Raw genomic sequence first — 21,099 nt, 5'->3', positions numbered from 1 at the left:
GTACAAAACATCATACAAGCATAAATTAACAAGTTAGTTTATCGAGTGTTTGAGAAGAAACGCTGACCTGCACGTAAACCTTCTCTCTTAATTCCCCGTTAAGCAGCAGGCTGAATTAAAAAAGTGAGACAGGCCATAAAAAATGTGACGTCAGCTCATAAATAGGCAGAGGAATGCCAGAGACATGCGAGGACACGGTTAGGCCGAGCAGCAGATCCGCCTTTAGACTATAAATACTCAAAGGATCAACTGAAAACTACAGTTTTCTCCATCAACACCACAGAGCCGATGTTCACCCGAGACACGAGCGATCAGACACGTAGGAAGAACGATTGTTTGTGAAATAATCTCTGCATCGTTCATCAGTGTGTTTCTCCAGCTTCATCAGGTTTTTCATCAGATCAGTCTCATAATTACTGATGTCTGGAAAAACTGGACTTCCTCTGCAGCGAAGAACAGATGAAAGTTGTCATCAGTTAATTCAGATTTTTATGAATTTGAGTGTTTTTGTCGTCTTTACACTCAAAGCCTGAACTGTTGAGATCAGACCCAAGAAGAAATCCTGTTTTCTGCTTTCAGAAACCTGCCAGAAATAAAAAAAAGATGCAGATCGACTCAATGTTACATCATAACTGATGTTGTTCTATTAATACAGATGGGTGGCGGGCAGGTGGGGGGGGTTCCTGGTTGTTTGCTCTGCAGCAGGATCGATGATGGAGAGGACTTCATGGAAAGTTGAGTTTGTGATGAAACGATGCTTTTCTAAATCCCACAGGGAGGTCAAGTCCTGCAGTAGGAAGTCTTTGGATAGCAGACTTTGGCAGAGAGACGAATGAGTTTCCCATCGACATGGATGGAATTGCTGCAGGATCCCAAAATAAGCACGTTTGTTTCCAGACTGAATGCCTCTGAGACTAACGAGTTTCCCAAGAGTGTATTTTTATCTCTGCCGTCCCAGGATGCTGCTCAGACACAAACCCGTCCACACTGTTTAATCCTGCGCTGCAGTGACCGGGCGGCTGGAAGCTGTAATAAAGCTGAGTTATCTTCTCAGGATCTTTAATGATCCTTTATTGCAGCTCATCTCAGCATAATTCTCTAATCCTTCATTATAATCCAGAGACAAATGCTGCTGATACCCGGCAGCATCAGGACATCTTCATGCCAAGTTTCCTTTACATTCATCACAACACTTTTTGGAACGCGTTCCTCTTTTAACATTTATTTAATCAGGAAGTGACACGCTCAAGATTAACAGTGTGGCCGGTGAGTGCGTCCCGGGTTAGGGTGCACCTTAAAAACTAAACCCTCACTGAGTTTGCAGCAAAGCACAATAATCACACCACCCCCCGATTAAAACCAGCCAGACATCAGCAGCACTGCTCAAGCAGTGAACACGCTTTGCTAATCCAAGGAGTAAACGTATATTTCCAAAATAAAAAACAGCTTGAGGCTAAAAGAAAACAGAGCGTAATGTGGTGCTGATGAAGTACTCCACGTCGGGTGGAGGTCAGGGTGGACAGGTTCTGTCTAGATCCTGAACTGCTCTTTATCTTTTATTATAGCTCCACCATCAAACACCAGAGGAGGGGAGGCAGACATTTCCTGTGAGACAGCTGTAGAGCTAAACGTGTGTGCGGTGTAGTCTCTGTTGGTCACTGATGTTCAGATCGTGGTTTGGAGCTGTGTTTACATCAGAGGCTCGAGGACTCTGCTGAACAGCAGCTTCAGCACAGTCTGCTGTTGATCTGCTGCTCCAGTGGCCGGCGGAGAGGTTTGAGATGAGCCCACAGGAAGGAAGATGAAGGGGTGGATGATTGACGGATGTTTGTTCAGGTTCCTACAACACCTGAAGCCTTTCAGACGAGCCTGAACCGCCGGGCAGAAACTTCCAGCAGCATCAGCTGGATCAGAGGAAAACAGCCCGAGGTCGTCACATCCAACCTCTGCTCTTGTTTTCCTGCTGGTTCAAAGTGTTGATGGTGGAGCTGCATCTGTGCTGCATTAGAGCCCAACGAGCTTCTGGAAACATGAAACCTCTCGTTGCTCTCAGTCAGCTTGTTATTGGAGCCAGTCGCTGAACCTCGAAGACTTTTCAAACAACATGATGGATGGAGCAAAAGTGCTGCGTTGTTTGTTGACTCTGACTCTCTGCATTTATTTGGGATTTCATCAGTTTCCACTTTGGATCTCTGAGAGGTTTATAATCAGGCGGGAGGTGGGGGTGACGTGACAGCACATCACGGCCTGACTCTCTGCGTGAGTTTGATTAAATGACTCCGACAGTAAAAACTGTGTTGGCATGATGTCGTACTGTTTATTCAAGGGTTAAAAAATGAAGTTATAGTTTGCAGAAGTTCTGTCGCTGACAGAGATTTACAGCCTGCAGGACGGGCTGTGGATTAAAGTGGACTGCTTTCCCCTCCAATGATGTTCACAGAAAATATGATGAAAGCTTCAGTTAACGAGGTCAGCGTTGAACCACCTCATCCCCGTGAGCCTCAGACTTACACTTCTTTCTGCTCTGAGATCTTTATGATGTCAAACAGAGCAGATATCCTAAGCCCCGCCCACTAGCTGTTACAACCCTGTGTTTCCAAGCAGCAGCCAGAAAACTGTGATGACCGGAGTGTTTGGATCCCAGCTTTCAGCTCTCAGGGATCACTTCACATACACGAGCTCAGTGTTAGAGACTGTGGCCATGTTTGGACCTGATATACGACAGGAAACACGGAAAAACAAACTGGTATTTTAGCAGCTCACAGCACATGAAAGCTGCTCCTGTGGAGCTCTGTGGAGAAACACCAGCAACCATCATTCACTCAGCCGTGAGAGGAAAACACGAACATACGTGGTGTTTAAGCAGTGACAGAAAAATTCCTGCTGCTGCCTCTCAACACAGGAAGGAACATCAAGTCCACAGGAGAGATGGAGAGAGGGACACCAGGGGGACAAAGATGAATATGAAGACGACGAGCGGGAATAAGAAAACAGATTACACACAAGAGGACAGGGTGGGAGGACGTGGGCGTCTTATTATCAGTGTTTACCCACAGCAGCAGCAGACGATCAGCAGGACATTAAAGTTATTGACCGCTGGCTGTTTATCTCACACGCCTGCTCACTGCACACGTGTGAGTGATGAGCAGCGGCGAGACTCAGCGACACGTCGATGTGAGCCGCGTTTGTCCTCCAGACCGTAAATACTGAGACTGCAGAGTGCATATGCTCCACACACACACACACACGCACACACACACACACACGCACACACGCACACACACACGCACACACGCACACACGCACACACACACGCACACACACGCAGACACACGCGCACACACACGCAGACACACACACACACGCACACACACACACACGCACACACACACGCACACACACGCAGACAGACACAGACACAGACAGACACAGACACACACACAGACACACACACACACACACAGACACACACACACACACGCACGCACACACACACACACGCACACACACACACACACGCACACACACACGCACACACACGCAGACACACACACACACATGTGTGTATTTATATCCTTGTGGGGACATTTCATTGACACAATGCTTTCCCTAGCCCCTTACCCTAACCCTAACCATCAAAAATGAATGCCTAACCCTGACCCTTACCCTAAACCTAACCATAACCTAATTGTAACCCTGACACTAAAACCACATTTTGAGGCTCAAAAATGCCTTCAAACTCGTGGGGACCGGGATTTTGGTCCCCACAAGGGCTGTTTGTCCCCACAAGTATAGTAAACTACCAATTTTTGGTCCCCATGAAGATGTTAATACCCGTCCACGCACACACACACACGCACACACACACGCACACACACGCAGACAGACACAGACACAGACACACACACACACACACACACAGACACACAGACACACACACACACACACAGACACACACACACACAGACACACACACAGACACAGACACAGACACACACACACACACACGCACACACACGCACACACACACACGCAGACAGACACAGACACACACACACACACACACACACACACGCACACACACGCAGACAGACACAGACACACACACAGACACACACACACACACAGACACACACACACACACACACACACGATCCACTGAAATAACTTAAACCTGCTGCCAAGAGCTGATTGGTCAAAATGAAAAATGTTGTTGTAAGCTGGTGATGATTTAAGGACACTTACATGAAGTAACTAAAAGAAGGCAGTGGACACGGCGCCAGAATGCAAACGGCTGATCAATAATGTGACCCAATGAAGGCGGAGCCATTTTACAGTCGTTACTGGTTTATGAAAAGTCACAACTTTATCTTTACAGCTACTGGTTCATTTTCTAGATCCAGGACTGACCTCGAAAGCTGTGACTCGGTAATCAAACTGAATCACACACACGTATTAAACCTGAGCTCCGCCTCCTTGGGAGGTTTGTTACCACAGTAACCTCACAGCAGCCATATTATTGGTCACATGATGTCATTAAAAATGCTCCAAAAGGCTCCAACAGCACAAACATGTCCAGAGGTCCAGTTCAGGTGAAGCTAGCAGCTACAGCCGCCTGTGTCACCATCCACCTGTCAGTCACAGAGGCCACGCCCCTAATACTGCCAACTTAACTTTTTGAGAGTATTATTATTATTATTATTATTATTATTATTAGAGGACTCTGTAATGTCTCTGCAAACGTCTTCTTTCAGCATCTGCAGCAGGGATTGTAGTGATTCTGATCACAGTCACATTTAAAACAAACCCATTAATCTAATCTCAGGTGGGCTTCAGTCATCAGGCACAAACTACAAACTAAATCTGCTCGACGTTTTCTTTAAAATAAATCAGACTCACAAGGAAGGAAGCAGAAAATCCCAGAGCTCAGCTGTCTTTTGTGAAATTAGTCTAACTTTTCATTTTCCAGAAAGCTCACAGTGGGACATGCTAACAGTGCTGGGCAGCAGGCAAACGCATCACATTTAAATCCAGCTCACAGTGATGTAGTGTCTTTGTGTACTTCTCTGTTATTTTACCCGGTGACAGCCTTCGTGTTTCAGTAACGAGGTATTCGACCTTTTTTTTAACCATATCTGACAATTTTAGCACCACTTTACATCCTGTTTTCTTCTGTGTGAAAAAAAAGAAAACAAAGAAAAAAACTCTGTTTCCCAGTGTGCACTGCTGCTGCTGCTTTGAAACCAGACTCCTGTGCTAACTGAAGGCCTGGACCCTCTGACTCACCAGTCTCTGTAGGATCCTCTTGCTCTTGTCGTCGGTGCAGAAGTCAGACAGGATGGTCCTGTGGACCAGAACCAGGCCGTTCAGGAACAACCAGGACCCGAACCAGAGCAGAGCGAAGACCAGTGTCCCCCGACGAGACCACAGCCTGAGGCCCAGCCACCGGAGCAGGCACAGGCCGCCGCCGCCACGACCCCCTCCGCCGGACCCCAGCCCTCCTGGGAGCATGGCGGTGGATGCTGCAGGGCGCCGTCAGTCAGAAACGATCCTCAAAGCGTCCTCTGAATATTGAGCTAGAGACAGATTCTGAAACATCCGAATGTTTCAGTAAGCTTGATTTGTAGTTTCGTAATGTTGAATATTTAAAACTTCAGATCGTCTCTCGTAAGTGAGATAAAGTCTGTGTCACTGGCATGTTTCAGTCCTCAAACAAGAAGCAGGTGTTCTCTGGCCTCCTTTCAGAGCGATGCTCTTCAGCTTCTGTGATGTCAGGTCCAGAGCGTCGCTTTCAAACACTCAGTGACCGACCAGTTTGTCCTGAAAGAACCTGAAAATGACACAACAGTCCGTGCTCATCACATCACAGACACACAACCCAGCTCTGCAGGAAATATCTGAAGCTTTGTTTGTGCTCGATGCCATTGTGTTGCTTCATATCCAACCTGCTGATTTATTTTCCACTCACAGAGTCAGCGAGAGAAATCCGAGGAGTCGCCTTGGAGCTGCGTGACACGGGCGTCCGGGCTCGTCTGCAGCGCTGTGTGGCATCTGCACTAACACACACACACACACACACACACACACTCGCTCAGTCCCACAGATCTGTGTCTCCACTGTCCTCGCGTCACCTCCTCGTGGCGTCGGCAGCTCTTGTGGTCGTCTCGCTGTCGAGCTCAAAAATGTCCCTGAAAAACATTTAGAGAGAAAAAAGTTGAACAGACTGCAGCTCTGGATTCTGGAGACGAGGATTTAATGAGAGGAAAAACAGAAACTGAATTTATACAAAGAAACAACAGTGAGGAAGACCCTGATGAAGATGTGAGAGGAGGGATTTTAATCTAAAGAAAGGACAGCAGGCGGCATTCACGGAAGTTCCCAGAATCAAACATTCGATTTCAGGAACTTTTCAAACTTTCCTTCAGAAATTTGACGACAGAGTCGAGCTTTAAATGTTTTAAATCATGAGGTTTTTAAAAAGCCATTCCACCAGAAACTGTGACATCTCCAGAACGTTTAAAAGGAAACCAAACTAATGAAAGCTTCTCTTTCCCCACCGTTGTTGCAGAGACTCATTAAAGCTTGTGGCTGCGGTCGCTCTCTCTGAAGCATCCGGGGCATGAAGTGAGAGAAACCCGACTGCAGAAACACAAACATGTCTGAGAGAAGTCAGGCGGTCAGCAGAGCTCGCTGGGATCAGGAGTCCAGATGATGATCACCATCCAGGTCTTGTTGATGGGAAGCTGGGTGGAGGAGAGGACGCTGCTGCAGACGGAGCAGCTGATACCTGCTCCTCTCCGCTGGCGGGTGGATGTTCAAGTTCTTGGAGTTTGGTTTTGAACATTGATGTACTTCGAGCCACTTTTCTGACTTAAAGCAGACGGCAGCGTCTCTGAAATAAACCGACCCTGCCAGAGCGTAAACACCTCCATAAATCATGAAGCGCTTTAATGATGCTGCGTATTTGGTGGGAAACAAACGACAGCAGTTCTCAGCAGAGATTTTACAGCTTGGCATGGGTGGATCTGCTCTGAGATGCAACGTCCTCCTCTGAGGGACCGCCGTCATTCTTTACCAGTAAATATTTTACCCATACTTGACTCGGCTTCACTGCGTTAGCACGTATTTCACACGCTACACAAACAGCTTGTGTCTGTATGTTTGCAAAGGTTTTTCACTTGGACTCAAACTGTGGACAAATGAAACGCTCCAACAACAACAGCTTTATGACACACACAGAATTCCCAACTGCGGTGACAAACGACAGCATCCTCTGGCAGTCACACTCGACTGTGGGGAGGAAGAACTCCATTTTAACAGGAAGAGACATCTGGCCGAGCAACATCTGCAATAACTGGTTAAAGGGTGAGAGGAAATAGGGGTGGGGGTGTAAAGAAAGAGTGCTTAGTGCATCATGGGAAGTCCCACAGCAGGCTGACGTCATTAGCCAAACAATGCACTGTTTGTCCATCACTGTGGAAACAGATGAAGACAGAAAACTAACCAGCAGCTTGTTTGTAGAGTTATTGAAGGCGTGCAAAGTTGAGAGGCTGACAACAGCCACAAAGGATTTCTGTGGCTTGTTTATATTAAATAAAAGAAGATTTGAAGCTTTGAAACATGATAAAAAGCTTTCATGAACACAGAAGGACGCAGAGACACGGCTGACGCATTGTCACATAACGAGCAGAAAGCAGCGTGACTGAGGAGGATTCAGATCTCCAGGAACAACCTGTGAGCCTGCAGTCTGAGAGCGAAGCGCTCTGATAGGGTGATACGGTACCGTGACGCCATTAAGCTAAGAGGCCTGATTATTGTTAATCATTTTTTCTTGGATGTATTTGACACACAGAGTGTGAAAAGCTTAAACAAAGGCTGATGGTGAACGTGACACCAGTACCTGATTGATGTTCAAAGGAGGCTGAAATCCAAGGAAGCTGGAAGAAGTTGCATCACTAGAACTGTTCACCAAGAGAGCATGAAGTTCATTTTAATGCAAGAAGCAGAGCACAGCCATTCATAACTCTGGAGGCGGCTGATAGATCACAGTGTGGATCAAATTTATAACGGAGCAACACATTTAAGCTGAAATCTTCATTTTTCTTCATCAGTGATGACTGTGGCTGCACTAATACAAACTGATACAAACAATAGACTCATTAAGAAATAAATTCTGCTTTAGCTGGACATGCCTGGAGCTCGCAGCAGGTCTGCATCTATCGATGCAACAGGTGCTGAAGCTCTGCTGCCCTGCAGACCATCGTCACTCACAGAGAGCGCCTCCTGGAGCTTCTCTCACAAACGTGTGAGTGTGGAGTGTTTGAGCAGCAGCTGTTCGAGCGTCTCTGCGAGCGTCGCTGCACTTCTCATGATGATGAAGACGATAACAGTGTGTTTGCTTTCCTGTTGCTCTCATTGAAACACTAAAGCGCAGCTCCAGGTCTGTGACTGTGACAGAGCGTAAACATCACTTTTACTGGGGCGTGTCTGAAGTCTGGAAATGATGCAGTGACCTTGATTTACACTGAAAGAGAAATAAACAGAGACGATATGAAATCTCGCCGCTCACCGTTAAACTGTTGTGTCGATGCTCAGGAACCTCTGCAGCCGGCTGCGATGAGAAAAACCTCCAGCCAGGCTAAACTCATGAAATCTTTTCTTCCAGATGATTAAACCTTTGCACAAATGTGCAAATTGGCACTTCTTCTGCTCTTTGTTTCCTCCGCTGGTGTTTCTTCTCGCCCCCTCAGGTGATGATGATCATCTCTTTTCCCTCTCTGAAAAAGAAAAGTCCTGAACCTGTCTTCTTATTTTAAAGACTGAAATAATCCCAAAGTTTTCCTCTGAGCTGATGAGACTCCAAAATGTGCAGCAGCTGCTGAAATGATCCAGAGGAAAACTGATGGTTTGTCCAGAGAAATGAAAGCCACCCAGCAGACCGTGAGCCTGAGGTCTGCAGCTCCTCCACTCTTCTGTGTTTCAGCAGAAACTCTCGGCTGTGTCTCTGAGAGCAGCAGGAGGTGCAGGTTTCTGATGCACCTGGGGATGACGGAGTCTGTGAGCCCTGACTCCGGTCTGACAGGCAGCCGCCGCTCCGGCAGTCCTCCGCTGCTCCAGAGCCTCTGGTTTGTCCTCAGAGTGCTGCCTCCTCCTGCTCCTCCTCGCTCTCTCAGTGTGCCGCTCCACACTGAGAGGGAGGAGAGAGTGTGTGTGTTTGTGTGTGTGTGCGTGTGTGTCGGACTCAGGCTTGTTCGTTCAGCCTCGTTCCCTTCCTTCCTCTCTTCAGTCTGCTTCCTCTCTTTATTCCTCAGCTCTGTGTTTGCTCATGTTGTGGGGACAAAAAAAGTCCCATGAAGCTTTAAAGCAGCTCCTCCTCCTCACCCCCCTTCTCTTAAATACTCTTATACTCCCCCTCCCTCTCTTCTGCAGCTCTACCGAGGCTCGCCAAATTAAAAGCTCTCCCCCCATTTATCTCACTTTCCTTTTCTGTCCTGGCCTCCCTCCCTCTGCTGGGGCGCACAGCTCAGAGCCTCATGGCGTGTTCGTAATTGCCTCATTTGTAAAAAAGCCAATAAAGTTGTGCAAACATAAGAAGAGGGCAGAAGCAGCTCGATGCTTTGTTTGACGCCTCAGGGTCCAAAAATGTTGGAGGTTATTTTAAGGTCCTTGCGTTTGTTTGTGTGCACAAATTAAAGGTGCATTTAGTTATTTGTGGCCACTAGAGGGCAGAAAACCCCAAACATGCTGATGGATAAACGGATCTAATAATAACAGGTGTTGGTTTTTATTATCTTTATTCAAATTCCCTCTGACATGTGTGAAAATGCAGATATGTCGAAATACAACGTGAAACATAGAACAGAGACTTCACACACCTTTGAGCTGCATTTACTCTTTACACCCAGCGTTCGCTCCTCCTCCTCGCTCCTTAATTTGAGTTCTTTACATGTTTCTGTGATTTATTGAAGGATAATCATGAAATCGATGTTTAAAGACTTTTATTGGTCAGAAAAAACTTTCTGTGGTGACCTTTCTTCTTTATAACTTGTGCAGGTTTCTGCAGCATGCTGAACATCAGCCTCTGAGCCAGCCCCTGACTGATGGGGATGCCTTATCACAGGTTTCTGCTTTTTAAGCACTGACCACACCAAAAACATCCTCGATGACCAGCCTCTCCCAGAGATCCAGGAGCGTTCTGGAGTCTGTGCATTTTCCAGCCTGATGGAGCGCCGCGTCTCGAGGCTAAACTGAACACTAAGTGGCTCTGAGATCAGAAAATTAACAATTTGTATCCGAGGCCAGGAAACTCCCCGGTCTTTAATCCCATTGAGAATCTGTGCTCAGTCCTTAAAAGGTGATTAGAAAAGTCTGCAAACTGATCATCTGGGTTTTCTGATGAAGCAGGAGTGGATCCAGCAAACCAAAAGATGTGTGGCCACGGCTGTGGGAGGCTACTGCAGCGCTGCTGGTGTTCAGAGGCGAGAACTATCTGTTGTAAACTTAACAGAGCTGCAGCTGAGAGTTTTCAGCAGACTCAGCATCATCACTGTGACTGGTTATCAAACTCTCACCTGCACCATAAGGAGCTGGTGACAGAGCTGACGTAGAAGTTAAATAGTCTTTTTATTCCATTTACAGTTATTCATATTTTCCAGGTTCACTTCCTCCCCCGCTCAGAGCGTCACTAACAGCAGGAGATCAGAAACCATTAAAGGGGGAGGTGGGTGGAGGTGGAGGTGGTTGCAGAGCAGTTTGCAGAGCAGCAGCACCTGTATACAGGCTGAAGAAGGTTAAATAACCTGAGATTAGAAAACCTGAAACACACAATAAAGAAAGCTGAGCTGCTGTAAGACGGCACCGAGAGACTCCAGTGATAAAGCACAACCATCACGGTGGCACTAACAGAAAGAGAGGAGACAGGGCTTAGAAATGAGTCCATCAGAGGGACAGCTCAGAGTCAGAGAGGCTGAGATGGAGGAGGGAGGACGATGAAGATGGAGCTGCCAGGCAGGAGGAAAAGAATCGTGCTTTCACCATCTGACATCATCTACTAGAAATTCTTTCAAACCTAAACGACGAACTGTTCTCAGCGAGTGACATAAAGTAAATCTGTGATGTTTGGGGGATTGTAGTTTGTGTTGTTGCTCCTTTAAGGCGGCTTGTTAGTTAAAGGAAGTGTCAGTTTAACTGAACCATCATGTATTTCCTGAACTGAGTTTGCAAACTAACCTGAAGTATTACTGAGATCTTCATCATTCCTTTAAATAATCGCTGATGCGTGGCGAAGATCTGAGGTATTTAAACCAGGTGACACATTATATCAGGTAAATTCTCCAATCAGGACACAGAAAAGGTTCTGATATCAGACTGAATGATCGGCTCACTGCAGTCTGACTCAGAGCTGAGAACAGAAAGAGTCAGTCTGAGTGTGTGGTGACTCAGAGGGGAGAATTAAATGGGTCCTAGCAGTGTAAACTCAATATACTTCTATCAGAAACTGATGCTGAAAGCTGAAAATTGGTGCCAGGTGTAGAAAGTGCAGCTCGTCACGCTCAAAACAAAAACTAAACTTTATCCCAACTAAACCTGCAGGAGAAGCCGAGCAGGGCTTCGCGTCGCTCTAATTGCCAATTAGACCTCCAGGCTGTGCAGCCTCTGGCGCTCCATCTCAGCTCAGCCTCCTTATTAACCGCAGCAATTACCTGAGGCCTGCTCATTAGGCCCAGCTTCTTAACTCACAGGTATGTCCTTAAAAAGTTCATGTCTCAGCACATTTTAACCTTCAGGTTCAGGTTTTGTTTTGCAGGAGAGAAGAAAAAGAGAAAGTACCCATGCTGTTTAAATCAGGAGGGACGTGGAATAATCTGCTTCACCTCCTGCAGCTGCCCTTCAAACGCTCCCTGAATGCATCACTGAGATCATCTCCATCTACACCATGGACAGGTCGCCTGCTGATTACTGGAGATACAGATGTTGTGTTGCAGCACCTCCTAGTGGTCAGATATGACAGTCACAGGGAGTCTGGATCCATATTCAGAACGATTCTCCCAGTTCACCTAAAAATATCATCAAAGAGCTCAAAACTTTTCCCTGTGTGAGAGTGTGGGTTAAATGTCAGAACTAAAATGCTGTTTAATAATAAATAAACCTGTAAAAAGTCTGAATGCGGTGATTCACCCAGTGCTGGGTCACCTGAGCAGCAGTTTGTTCCTCAGGTGTGATTGGATGCTCTTCATGGGCCTGGAGAGGAGGAGGATCCTGCAGATGGACCTGAAATCTCCTCTACTGTAACGAAAATGTTGATGACAGAAATCAAAGTCGACGGAGGTGTGAGTGCCCCCTCACTGACAGTCACAGGTGAAGGAGAGCGGTCTCTACAGTGTTGTAATGATATGAAACAGTCACTGAATAGTTCAGCAGAGCGCTCCAGCCTCAGTGAAAAACTGCTCACAGATGATCTGAGGACTCAGCACGCTGATGTTTCAGGTGACGCGCCGACTCTGCTGAAACCCGGTGCAGACAAAGAGCCGCAGATCCACAGACACGAAGCCTCTTTGTGCCCGAGCGCACACGGGCGCGGCGGCTCTGCCAGCACAAACAGAAGTGCTGGGAAATCAAGTCTCGCACACAGAGCGCCGGCCCCGGAGATTAACCGGCTCATCGGTGGTTTGTCTGCACGGCGAGGCCCGCTCAGGTCCTGAAACAGTGACGCGCACAGTTTTGGAAACAACAGCTGAGCGGTCCATCACTGATGCACTACAACAAATCACACACTTTAAAACAGGCACCAGCGCCTTTCTGCACTTTTTAAATCAACAAATGTTCATATTTTTATGTAGGAATGTGTAAAATGCTCCTGGATCCAGGACCTTCAGCAGTTTGGTCCTAGGACAAAATGCTGATTTTACAGCAGCAACATTATTGTATCTCTAAAGTTTAAACATTTAATAAACTTTGTGTCTGCACAGAGTGGATCAAACAAATTGAATCATCATAAATACTTTATTTTATATGATTACTTTACTCTTTATTCTCATTACTTTATTATTATAGCACCAGGAATACATAATAAGGGGAGTTTTCTAAATCACCACCATGATGCAAACTTGTGGCTGTAGTATATACAGTATTCTGGAGAAGGTATAAAATGTCACTGTGTGTGTGTGCGCGTGTTTTATGTGTATAGATTTTTTAAAATTATTACTCATGATATAACATTGTGCTGTGAGGACATGAGGAGGAAACAGCTGTGTGAGGCTGGGTTAAAACGAGCACAGGTAACAATAACAGGTTGTTGCATTGCAGAGGTATTCAGGATAAAAACAATAATAAACACAGCTGCAATGTTCTATAACATGTTTCTGTTATACCTTTATTATAGATTAGGTGCAAGAGTTTTTAAGTGTGGATAATTAAATAATACTTTAATGCAACAGTAAATTGTGCCTTGTTGTCAGACGGACAGAAAGTGGAGAGTGAGATGAGATGAGGAGACGAAGGCAGAGCCCAGTTTATTTCCTACAGTTTTTTTGTTTTTAAAATTGGTGAAACCATGAGGCAACAAATCTTTGCATTTTATTATTGTTCAATCAGCTACCATCTCTCCTGTGGACATTTTAATGTCTACAGTCTCAGGTCAACACAGCCCTGCCCTCCAGCACCATCAGCAGCAGCAGCAACATTGTAGCCATCAGGTAAACACAGGCTACGTCCACACTCGCCCGGATACATTTGAAAACGGCGCTTTCGTCTGAAAACGCTCCGCGTCCACGCTAGTGTTTTCAGTTGTTTTCACAGAGTTGTGCGTCCACACTGAAACGGCTGAAAACGCTCCGCGTCCACACTAGTGTTTTCAGTTGTTTTCAGAGTTGTGCGTCCACACTGAAACGGCTGAAAACGCTTACATTCCCCTACTGCGCATGCGTGAAACAAGAAGATTCGGCCTGCCTCATTTCTGTCTGTCGTTTATTTACTTTCCGCCTCTTTGAAAAGCACCGAGATTTTTAAATGGACTAACAATGAGGTGGAGTTGTTGCTGCGAGTAACACAAAGTAGAAAGTTGCAAAAGCGAGTGAGAATTAAAGAATTTGAGGAGGCTGTAGGCTGCAGCCATTGCTCTAACACTGTATAAATGTAACAGGCCTCAGTGCTGGTTCTAACAGTCTGAGCTGCTTCCAGCTTTATTTGAAGAGCACAGCAGCTTACAAAACACGCAGCGAGCTCGTACAGCTGCGACGTAAAACTTTCATAAGCTAAGATGACCTTAAAATAACGGGGCTACGTGCGGTGATGCTAGCGTTAGCCATGTTAGCACGTTACCTTCAACAGGTGGTCAGGCTGAGTCCCCAGGTGCACGCCGGGAGGTCCAGCTCTACCTTTCACTGCACCTTCACATATCCGTGTGGAGCCGAGTGTAAATCCCGAGGCTGAACGGCCTTTGTACAAGCACAATGAGTGGAATCGCCATTTTAAATGCCAGAAGGAAATCTTTGATTTTTGAAACCATTTAGTTTCTCTTTTTAAAATAGTGTTTTAACAAACATCTGGAAAATCTGTTTTTAATATGCAATTCAAAAATGGTTTTTGAGATGAGGTTTTCAATGTTTAATTCTTTTTTTTGTGAAATTCATTTTCAATTTGAAGTATTTATTAATGGATTAATAATTCATTTTAAAAATATATTTAAAAATAATGTTTTTATTTAAAATAAAATTATTAAATAAGAAATTAGTTTAGTAATGTTTGAATAAATAAAATAATGTAAAAATGAATTCATAAATGAATTTACAAATGCAGAATTTATTGTACAATTCATTATTTAAGCACAGATTTCTTTATTTCGATACGTGTGGCTCTTGTGGTCCTCCATACTCTTACTCGTTGATCTCATCCTCCTCGTCCTCAAAGTTCTCCTCGCCGTCGTTGGCGGTGGCTTCCTGGTACTGCTGGTACTCGGACACCAGGTCGTTCATGTTGCTCTCCGCCTCCGTGAACTCCATCTCATCCATGCCCTCGCCGGTGAACCAGTGCAGAAACGCCTTTCGGCGGAACATGGCCGAGAACTGCTCAGAGATCCGCTTGAACAGCTCCTGGATGGCGGTGCTGTTGCCGATGAAGGTGGCGGCCATCTTGAGCCCTCGGGGAGCGATGTCGCAGACGGCCACCTTCACGTTGTTGGGGATCCACTCCACGAAGTAGCTGCTGTTCTTGTTCTGGATATTCAGCATCTGCTCGTCCACCTCCTTCATGGACATGGGCCCCCGGAAGACGGTGGCCACGGTCAGATAGCGTCCGTGGCGAGGGTCGCAAGCCGCCATCATGTTCCTGGCGTCAAACATCTGCTGGGTGAGCTCGGGAACAGTGAGCGCTCGATACTGCTGGCTGCCCCGCGCTGTCAGAGGAGCAAACCCCGGCATGAAGAAGTGCAGCCTGGGGAAAGGAACCATGTTCACGGCCAGCTTGCGGAGATCTGCGTTGAGCTGTCCGGGGAAACGGAGCGAGGTCGTCACGCCGCTCATGGTGGCTGACACCAGGTGGTTGAGGTCGCCGTAGGTGGGGGTGGTGAGTTTCAGAGTGCGGAAGCAGATGTCGTAAAGGGCCTCGTTGTCGATGCAGTAGGTCTCATCTGTGTTTTCTACCAGCTGGTGGACCGACAGGGTGGCGTTGTAAGGCTCCACCACTGTGTCCGACACCTGACGGACCAAAGACAGACGGGACGTGAGAAGAGGGGAGTCGGTATTTATGTTTATCAAGGATCCGAACAAACAAGTTGGGAAATGTGGGACAGACGGACAAAATTTCCTCCTCCTACCTTCGGTGAGGGCATGACGCTGAAGGTGTTCATGATCCGGTCGGGGTACTCCTCCCGGATCTTGCTGATCAGCAGGGTGCCCATCCCCGAGCCAGTGCCCCCTCCCAGAGAGTGAGTCAGCTGGAAGCCCTGCAAGAGAAGTGCTCTTTCATCTTACAGTAAACGGTGAGGAGACAGACAACCGGTGCAAGGTTTGTGCTCAGTGTCATGAACAAACACACTGTTTACAGTTTATCCTAAAGGCACCATCACTAGAAAACTGACATTCTTAAATAACCCCAGAAGTCAGTCCACTTTACCAAAATTTCACTAATGAGACAACGGATGGTGTCCTGGGGGGCCTCCTCACAGATCAGGACCAGGGCATCACTGAGCTCCTGCACAGTCTGAGGTGTGACCTGGCAGCGTTGCAAGGACCGAAACATAACGTCCCAAAGGTCTATACATTATATTTATGATGAAAAACTGAGACTGGATAAAATATTTCCAACATCATACAACAAGGATGAGTCCAAATAGATTTGTTAGCATGCAGTCCTAACGTGAACTAAATTTCAGCTGCAATTTGAGTCCAAATCATAAACGTGAATCTGCCAGTGAGGAAAAATAAAATCTAGAGAAAACTTTAATGATGATCCTGCATCTTGTTGTTCGATGAATCTTAAAAACTGAAGCAGGAACGCTGAAGAAGAAAAAGTTTAGCTCCACCCACTGAGGTTAAACTCAGCCAATAAGGCTGCGTCGGTCACATAAAGAAGACTCACCTGGAGACAGTCGCAGTGCTCGCACTCCTTCCTCACTATGTCCAGGACAGAGTCCACAAGCTCCGCCCCTTCCGTGTAGTGACCTTTGGCCCAGTTGTTCCCTGCACCTGTCTGACCTGCAAACAGCCAATCAGAAAGGGGAAAATGCATCTGTGAAGTGTAAACTGATCACTGTGACAGATGGACACACACACAGTTGCTGGTGGTGACCCATTTCTCAGCTAGTGGACAGTAGGACGTGTGTGTGTGTGTGTGTGTGTGTGTGTGTGTGTGTGTGAGAGAGAGAGATCTGAAACCTCTCTGCTTCATCTTCTGCTCAGACATAGTTTATAAAAGAGACGCTGCAGACGCGTCAGTCTGTTTACTCGGACGATTTAATGCTGGAAAGTTTTGCTGCAGCTCACTGAGCAGGAATTCTGTGCTCGGCCTCGTCAGGTGGGTCAAACACTGCTGCTAAATAAAGACCACGCAGCTCTGCGTCTGCAGGATCAGGAAGGAGGATGAGACTAAACTACTTTCTAAGTTTATGGTTTATGTGTCAAATTCTGCTGATTCAAATGAGGGCTGATCGGCGTGTTCTGATCGTGTCTGCTGAGGTTACCAAAGATGAAGTTATCTGGTCTGAAGAGTTGTCCGAAGGCTCCCGAGCGCACGCTGTCCATGGTTCCCGGTTCCAGGTCGACCAGCACGGCCCGGGGGACGTATTTATGCGCTGCACACAGAGGGGAGTAGTTACCTTTGTGCACCAAAGTTGAGCAGGAGTCTAAGTGATCTCATCACCCTGAACGGAGTGGTGACTCACTCTCCTCTGCACTTACAGGAGGCCTCGTTGTAGTAGACGTTGACTCTGTCCAGCTGCAGACTCGAGTCACCCACATAGTTCCCGGCGGGGTCGATGCCGTGCTCGTCACTGATCACTTCCCAGAACTGAGCGAGTCACAGAGAGAGTGAGAAAAGCATTGGTGATTCAGCAACTTCCTGCCTGTTGTGCGTTCACTGACTCACCGATGTCCAAGGTTAAATGTTTGCTCTAAAACCTTCACAGCTTCCTCCTGAAGGCCAAAAAGTTTAGTTTATAAGAACATAAAAGCTGTAAGAAACAGACTCTCCCACATTTTACTGAACCCTGAATGCAGCACGTGTCACCCCCTGATTTTAACCATTACTGTAAATTAAACAGACTTGATCTGACACCTCATACTGTAGCGTGTGAAAACCACCGCAGCTAACTCAGAACTCTGTTCAATGGGAAGAGGGTGGCTAAGGATGTTTCAAGGGCTTCAATTCAATTCAATTCAATTTTATTTACACAGCACCAAATCACAACAACAGTCACCTCAAGGTGCTTTATATTGTAAGGTAGACCCTACAATAATACATACAGAGAAAAACCCAACAATCATATGACCCCCTATGAGCAAGCACTTTGGCGACAGTGGGAAGGAAAAACTCCCTTTTAACAGGAAGAAACCTCCGGCAGAACCAGGCTCAGGGAGGGGCGGGGCCATCTGCTGTGATTGGTTGGGGTGAGAGAAGGAAGACAGGATAAAGACATGGAAGAGAGACAGAGATTAATAACAGATATGATTCAATGCAGAGAGGTCTATTAACACATAGTGAGTGAAGAAGAAACACCCAGTGCATCATGGGAATCCCCGGCAGCCTACACCTATTGCAGCATAACTAAGGGAGGATTCAGGGTCACCTGGTCCAGTCCTAACTATATGCTTTAGCAAAAAGGAAAGTTTGAAGCCTAATCTTGAAATTACAAATAAAATTAGAATAAATCTTTACTTATAAATGAGCACAGGCTGTGCTGATACCTCTCACCTAAAGAGCTTTGTTTAATCAGTCTGAGGTTCTTCGTAGGTTTTTTTAGTGCTTGCTTTCTAAGCACTAAAAAACCCAAACCAAAGCAAAAGAAAGAAGAAAAACACTAAAAAAAACCCCCACCTCAATCTGAGGGATGAGTTAGTCCCTCAGATTGAGTTAGTGGGTGTGATGGAGATTCTGATGGAGGCTAAAAGCTCAGATGGCAACAGGGAAGGAAAGTGTGAGAAAATTAAAGAACAAGCCAGTAAATTCTAAGTAAACTGGGAGATTTTAGAGATTTGAGTGGCTGCATTGAGGTGAGAGCCTCATGCGTTTAATCTGTTGTTTTCAGTGATTAGTTTTGAAATATTTTCTGAGGCTGCTGTCAGAGCTGCAATCGTTGAATTTAAAATAGTTCAGAGTGCTGTAATCCTGCTCTACTCCACCGGGTACGAATCCAACTGGGACAGTTTATTTTGTTCATTCGAGGCCGTGCAAAGTGTCAGACACATTTTAGCGTCTCCGACTCGATGAATGAAGCCACCGTTCTTTGAGTTACAACCTAACCTGGACACCTTGTCAGTAAGCTTACACAGAGGTGGAGGCTTTGCTCCGTTATTGCACCAACACCACCCTGTTACACATCAGCGTCTGTGCTAACAGGAAGGAGGCACCAGCTTGTTGCAATAAACGAACAAAATCAACCAGGAAGAACCACAAAAACTCAACTCCACAATTTACCCTTCACAGTTTTAGTGAACTCAAAAAAGAAAAACAATCTGCTTGTGTTCATCTCTGACTTCCAGCCCAGAGAAGAGAGAGAGAGAGAGAGAGAGAGAGAGAGAGAGAGAGAGAGAGAGAGAGAGAGAGAGAGAGTGTGTGTGGATTCCTTGAATAGTCTCTGGGTGGCTCACAGAGTTCACTTCTCTCTCCCTCACCACATGTACTCTAGATGAACTTTTATTATTCCCACTGTACTCTACTCTGTACTCTACTCTGTACTCTACTCTGTATTCTACTGCAGCGGGTTCCAGAGGCGGATCTCTCACTCGTTGCTACGTTTGAAATGTTTTACTTAAAAAAAGTAACGAGTCTGATTCACGTCTGCTCTGCTGTTCCCGCACTAACTCTGACCCCACGGTAGTGATAATGTGTGTGCAGCACTCGCGGTGTCTCTGATTGGTTTGTTCACATGACGGCCCGCAGTGTGAAGCGGACTCTCAGTGTTTGAAATAAAGTTTTGCGTTGTTGAAAATGTCCGACAGACACGAAGCTGTGAATCAGAGCAGCGTGACGCGGTCCCTACCTTGGTCCCGATCTGGTTCCCGCACTGTCCCGCTTGGATGTGAACGATCTCCCTCATGGTTCCTCTGCGTGTGTCCGCTGAAGCTCTGCTGGATCCTGCTGTGAGTCTGCGGAGCGGGAGCGCGCGTCCTGCTTCATTTTCTCCTCCTGTCAGGCGCGTTCACGTCACCACGCCCTGGGGGGGGAGGAGTGGGGGTCACGGTCCAGTTTGTCCCAGTCAGCATGAACCTGTGTCCAGCAGTGAGCTCACACTCACAGCAAAGCCCACTGCCACGCTCACTGCGTTTAAAACACCACCTGTCAGGTAAAAACACGCGGACGCTTTCAGGCAGGCTGTGATCACTGTGGACAGTCTGTGTGAAACAGCTGGAGTGACGGAGGCTCCTTATGGTTGTTCAAAAGAACAGCTGATAGAGGGGAAAGAATTAAAACTTACTACAAAATAAATGGCAGGAATTTATTTTGAAAATATGACACTTTAAAGCATCCTTGCGCATCTCTGTAAACTGCGGCTTTTATTTTGTAACTCCTACAATCTGATCACACCGGTGAAGTACGTGGATGATTTCATCCGGATATCCTGACATTTAAAATCATTTTTAAAATTCTTTTTTATTGTGAAACTCTGACACGGCTGTGCAGATGAATTACCGTATAATTATTTTGAAAATCTTATATATGTTAAACTTTAACATATATCAGATTTTCAAAATAATTTTAAAGCAAACACTCATGAGTAAACAGGTGTCCGCTGAGATGAAAGCTGATGGAGAGACAGGATTCTCTCTCCTCTCTGAGGGAGCATGCGCAGACCGTCCCTCAGAGTGGGATGATGATGATGAAGCACGGTCAGCTGTTGCTGAGGCCAGCAGCAGTGTCAGTTTACAGCAAAGGCTGTAAAATAGGAGCTTTGCTCTCTGACTGATCCTCCTTCAGACACATTAGCGGGGAGGAAGAGGAGGTGTGAACTACGTCACTCAGGAACCTGCAGCCAAATATGAAACAAAGAAAAGTGTCTGAATAACTGTCTGCACCACAGCCTCCTCCAGCCAACATGAGGCGGTGAGAGGTTTGGGTGTGCTGCCACCTGCTGGAAGACTCGGAGAAACACTGGGAGAAGAATTAGCAACAGGAGACATTTTCTACACCCTGTCTGTCCCATTTCTGTATTATCCATTAAATGACCACCAGCCAAACCACAAACCGTACCAGCCAATCATGTGGCTGCACTGACACCGAGCCGAGGATCAGGACAGCTGCGTTATCATGTTCACTCTGGACTAACTTGAAGTGACACGAGACTGAAGAAGCCACCTGGATGAGTGGCCTGCATCGAGACACTGCAACTGTTTATACTTCAGTTTTTATTTTATTGTCACTTTTTCAAAAAAGGAACTTACATATTCA

General features: G+C 46.4%; 3 protein-coding genes across 7 annotated transcripts in view; all 3 read right to left on the bottom strand.

The window, feature by feature from the left end:
• The window catches only part of dipk1c (divergent protein kinase domain 1C), a 42,327-nt gene extending 33,011 nt beyond the window's left edge, over positions 1-9,316 (bottom strand). The window contains exons 1-3 of one of the 2 annotated variants that reach the window (XM_063484286.1): positions 8,570-9,316; positions 5,946-6,188; positions 5,287-5,830 (exon numbers count right to left, since the gene is read on the bottom strand). In XM_063484286.1, coding sequence (XP_063340356.1) covers positions 5,287-5,511 — 225 coding nt within the window. In that variant the 5' untranslated portion in view covers positions 5,512-5,830; positions 5,946-6,188; positions 8,570-9,316. The remainder of the gene's footprint in view (positions 1-5,286; positions 5,831-5,945; positions 6,189-8,569) is intronic. The other variant, XM_063484285.1, reaches the window with a different exon arrangement.
• A 5,492-nt stretch (positions 9,317-14,808) lies between these two features.
• On the bottom strand, positions 14,809-20,018 carry tubb6 (tubulin, beta 6 class V). The gene is made up of 6 exons (XM_063483165.1): positions 19,694-20,018; positions 17,394-17,502; positions 17,177-17,287; positions 16,576-16,691; positions 15,812-15,940; positions 14,809-15,692 (listed from the first exon to the last, which is right to left on the bottom strand). Exons 1-6 carry the CDS (start codon positions 19,748-19,750, stop codon positions 14,874-14,876), a joined length of 1,341 nt encoding a protein of 446 aa, XP_063339235.1. The 5' UTR covers positions 19,751-20,018; the 3' UTR covers positions 14,809-14,873.
• Positions 20,019-21,054: 1,036 nt separating this feature from the next.
• The window catches only part of hus1 (HUS1 checkpoint clamp component), a 5,688-nt gene continuing 5,643 nt past the window's right edge, over positions 21,055-21,099 (bottom strand). For all 4 annotated transcript variants that reach the window (XM_063483426.1, XM_063483424.1, XM_063483425.1 and 1 more), the window contains one exon: positions 21,055-21,099. This exon is cut by the window's right edge and continues 354 nt beyond it. The gene's annotated coding sequence lies outside the window, so the exon portion shown is untranslated.

The sequence above is a fragment of the Pelmatolapia mariae genome, linkage group LG9 (genome assembly GCF_036321145.2).
Source record: "Pelmatolapia mariae isolate MD_Pm_ZW linkage group LG9, Pm_UMD_F_2, whole genome shotgun sequence".
In the NCBI taxonomy this organism is placed as follows: Eukaryota; Metazoa; Chordata; class Actinopteri; order Cichliformes; family Cichlidae; genus Pelmatolapia; species Pelmatolapia mariae.
Note: the sequence above shows the minus strand (reverse complement) of the source record. Positions and strands in the feature narration are given on the sequence as shown.

Bases quoted from the DNA above. Each gene is read 5' to 3' on its own strand.
- tubb6 (XM_063483165.1), bottom strand. From the start codon at position 19,750: ATGAGGGAGATCGTTCACATCCAAGCGGGACAGTGCGGGAACCAGATC. The intron at 16,692-17,176 runs GTAACCTCAGCA...GGCTGTTTGCAG, and splicing joins ACCAGATAACTTCATCTTTG to GTCAGACAGGTGCAGGGAAC. The intron at 15,941-16,575 runs GTGAGTCTTCTT...CTTCTCTTGCAG, and splicing joins AGCACTGCGACTGTCTCCAG to GGCTTCCAGCTGACTCACTC.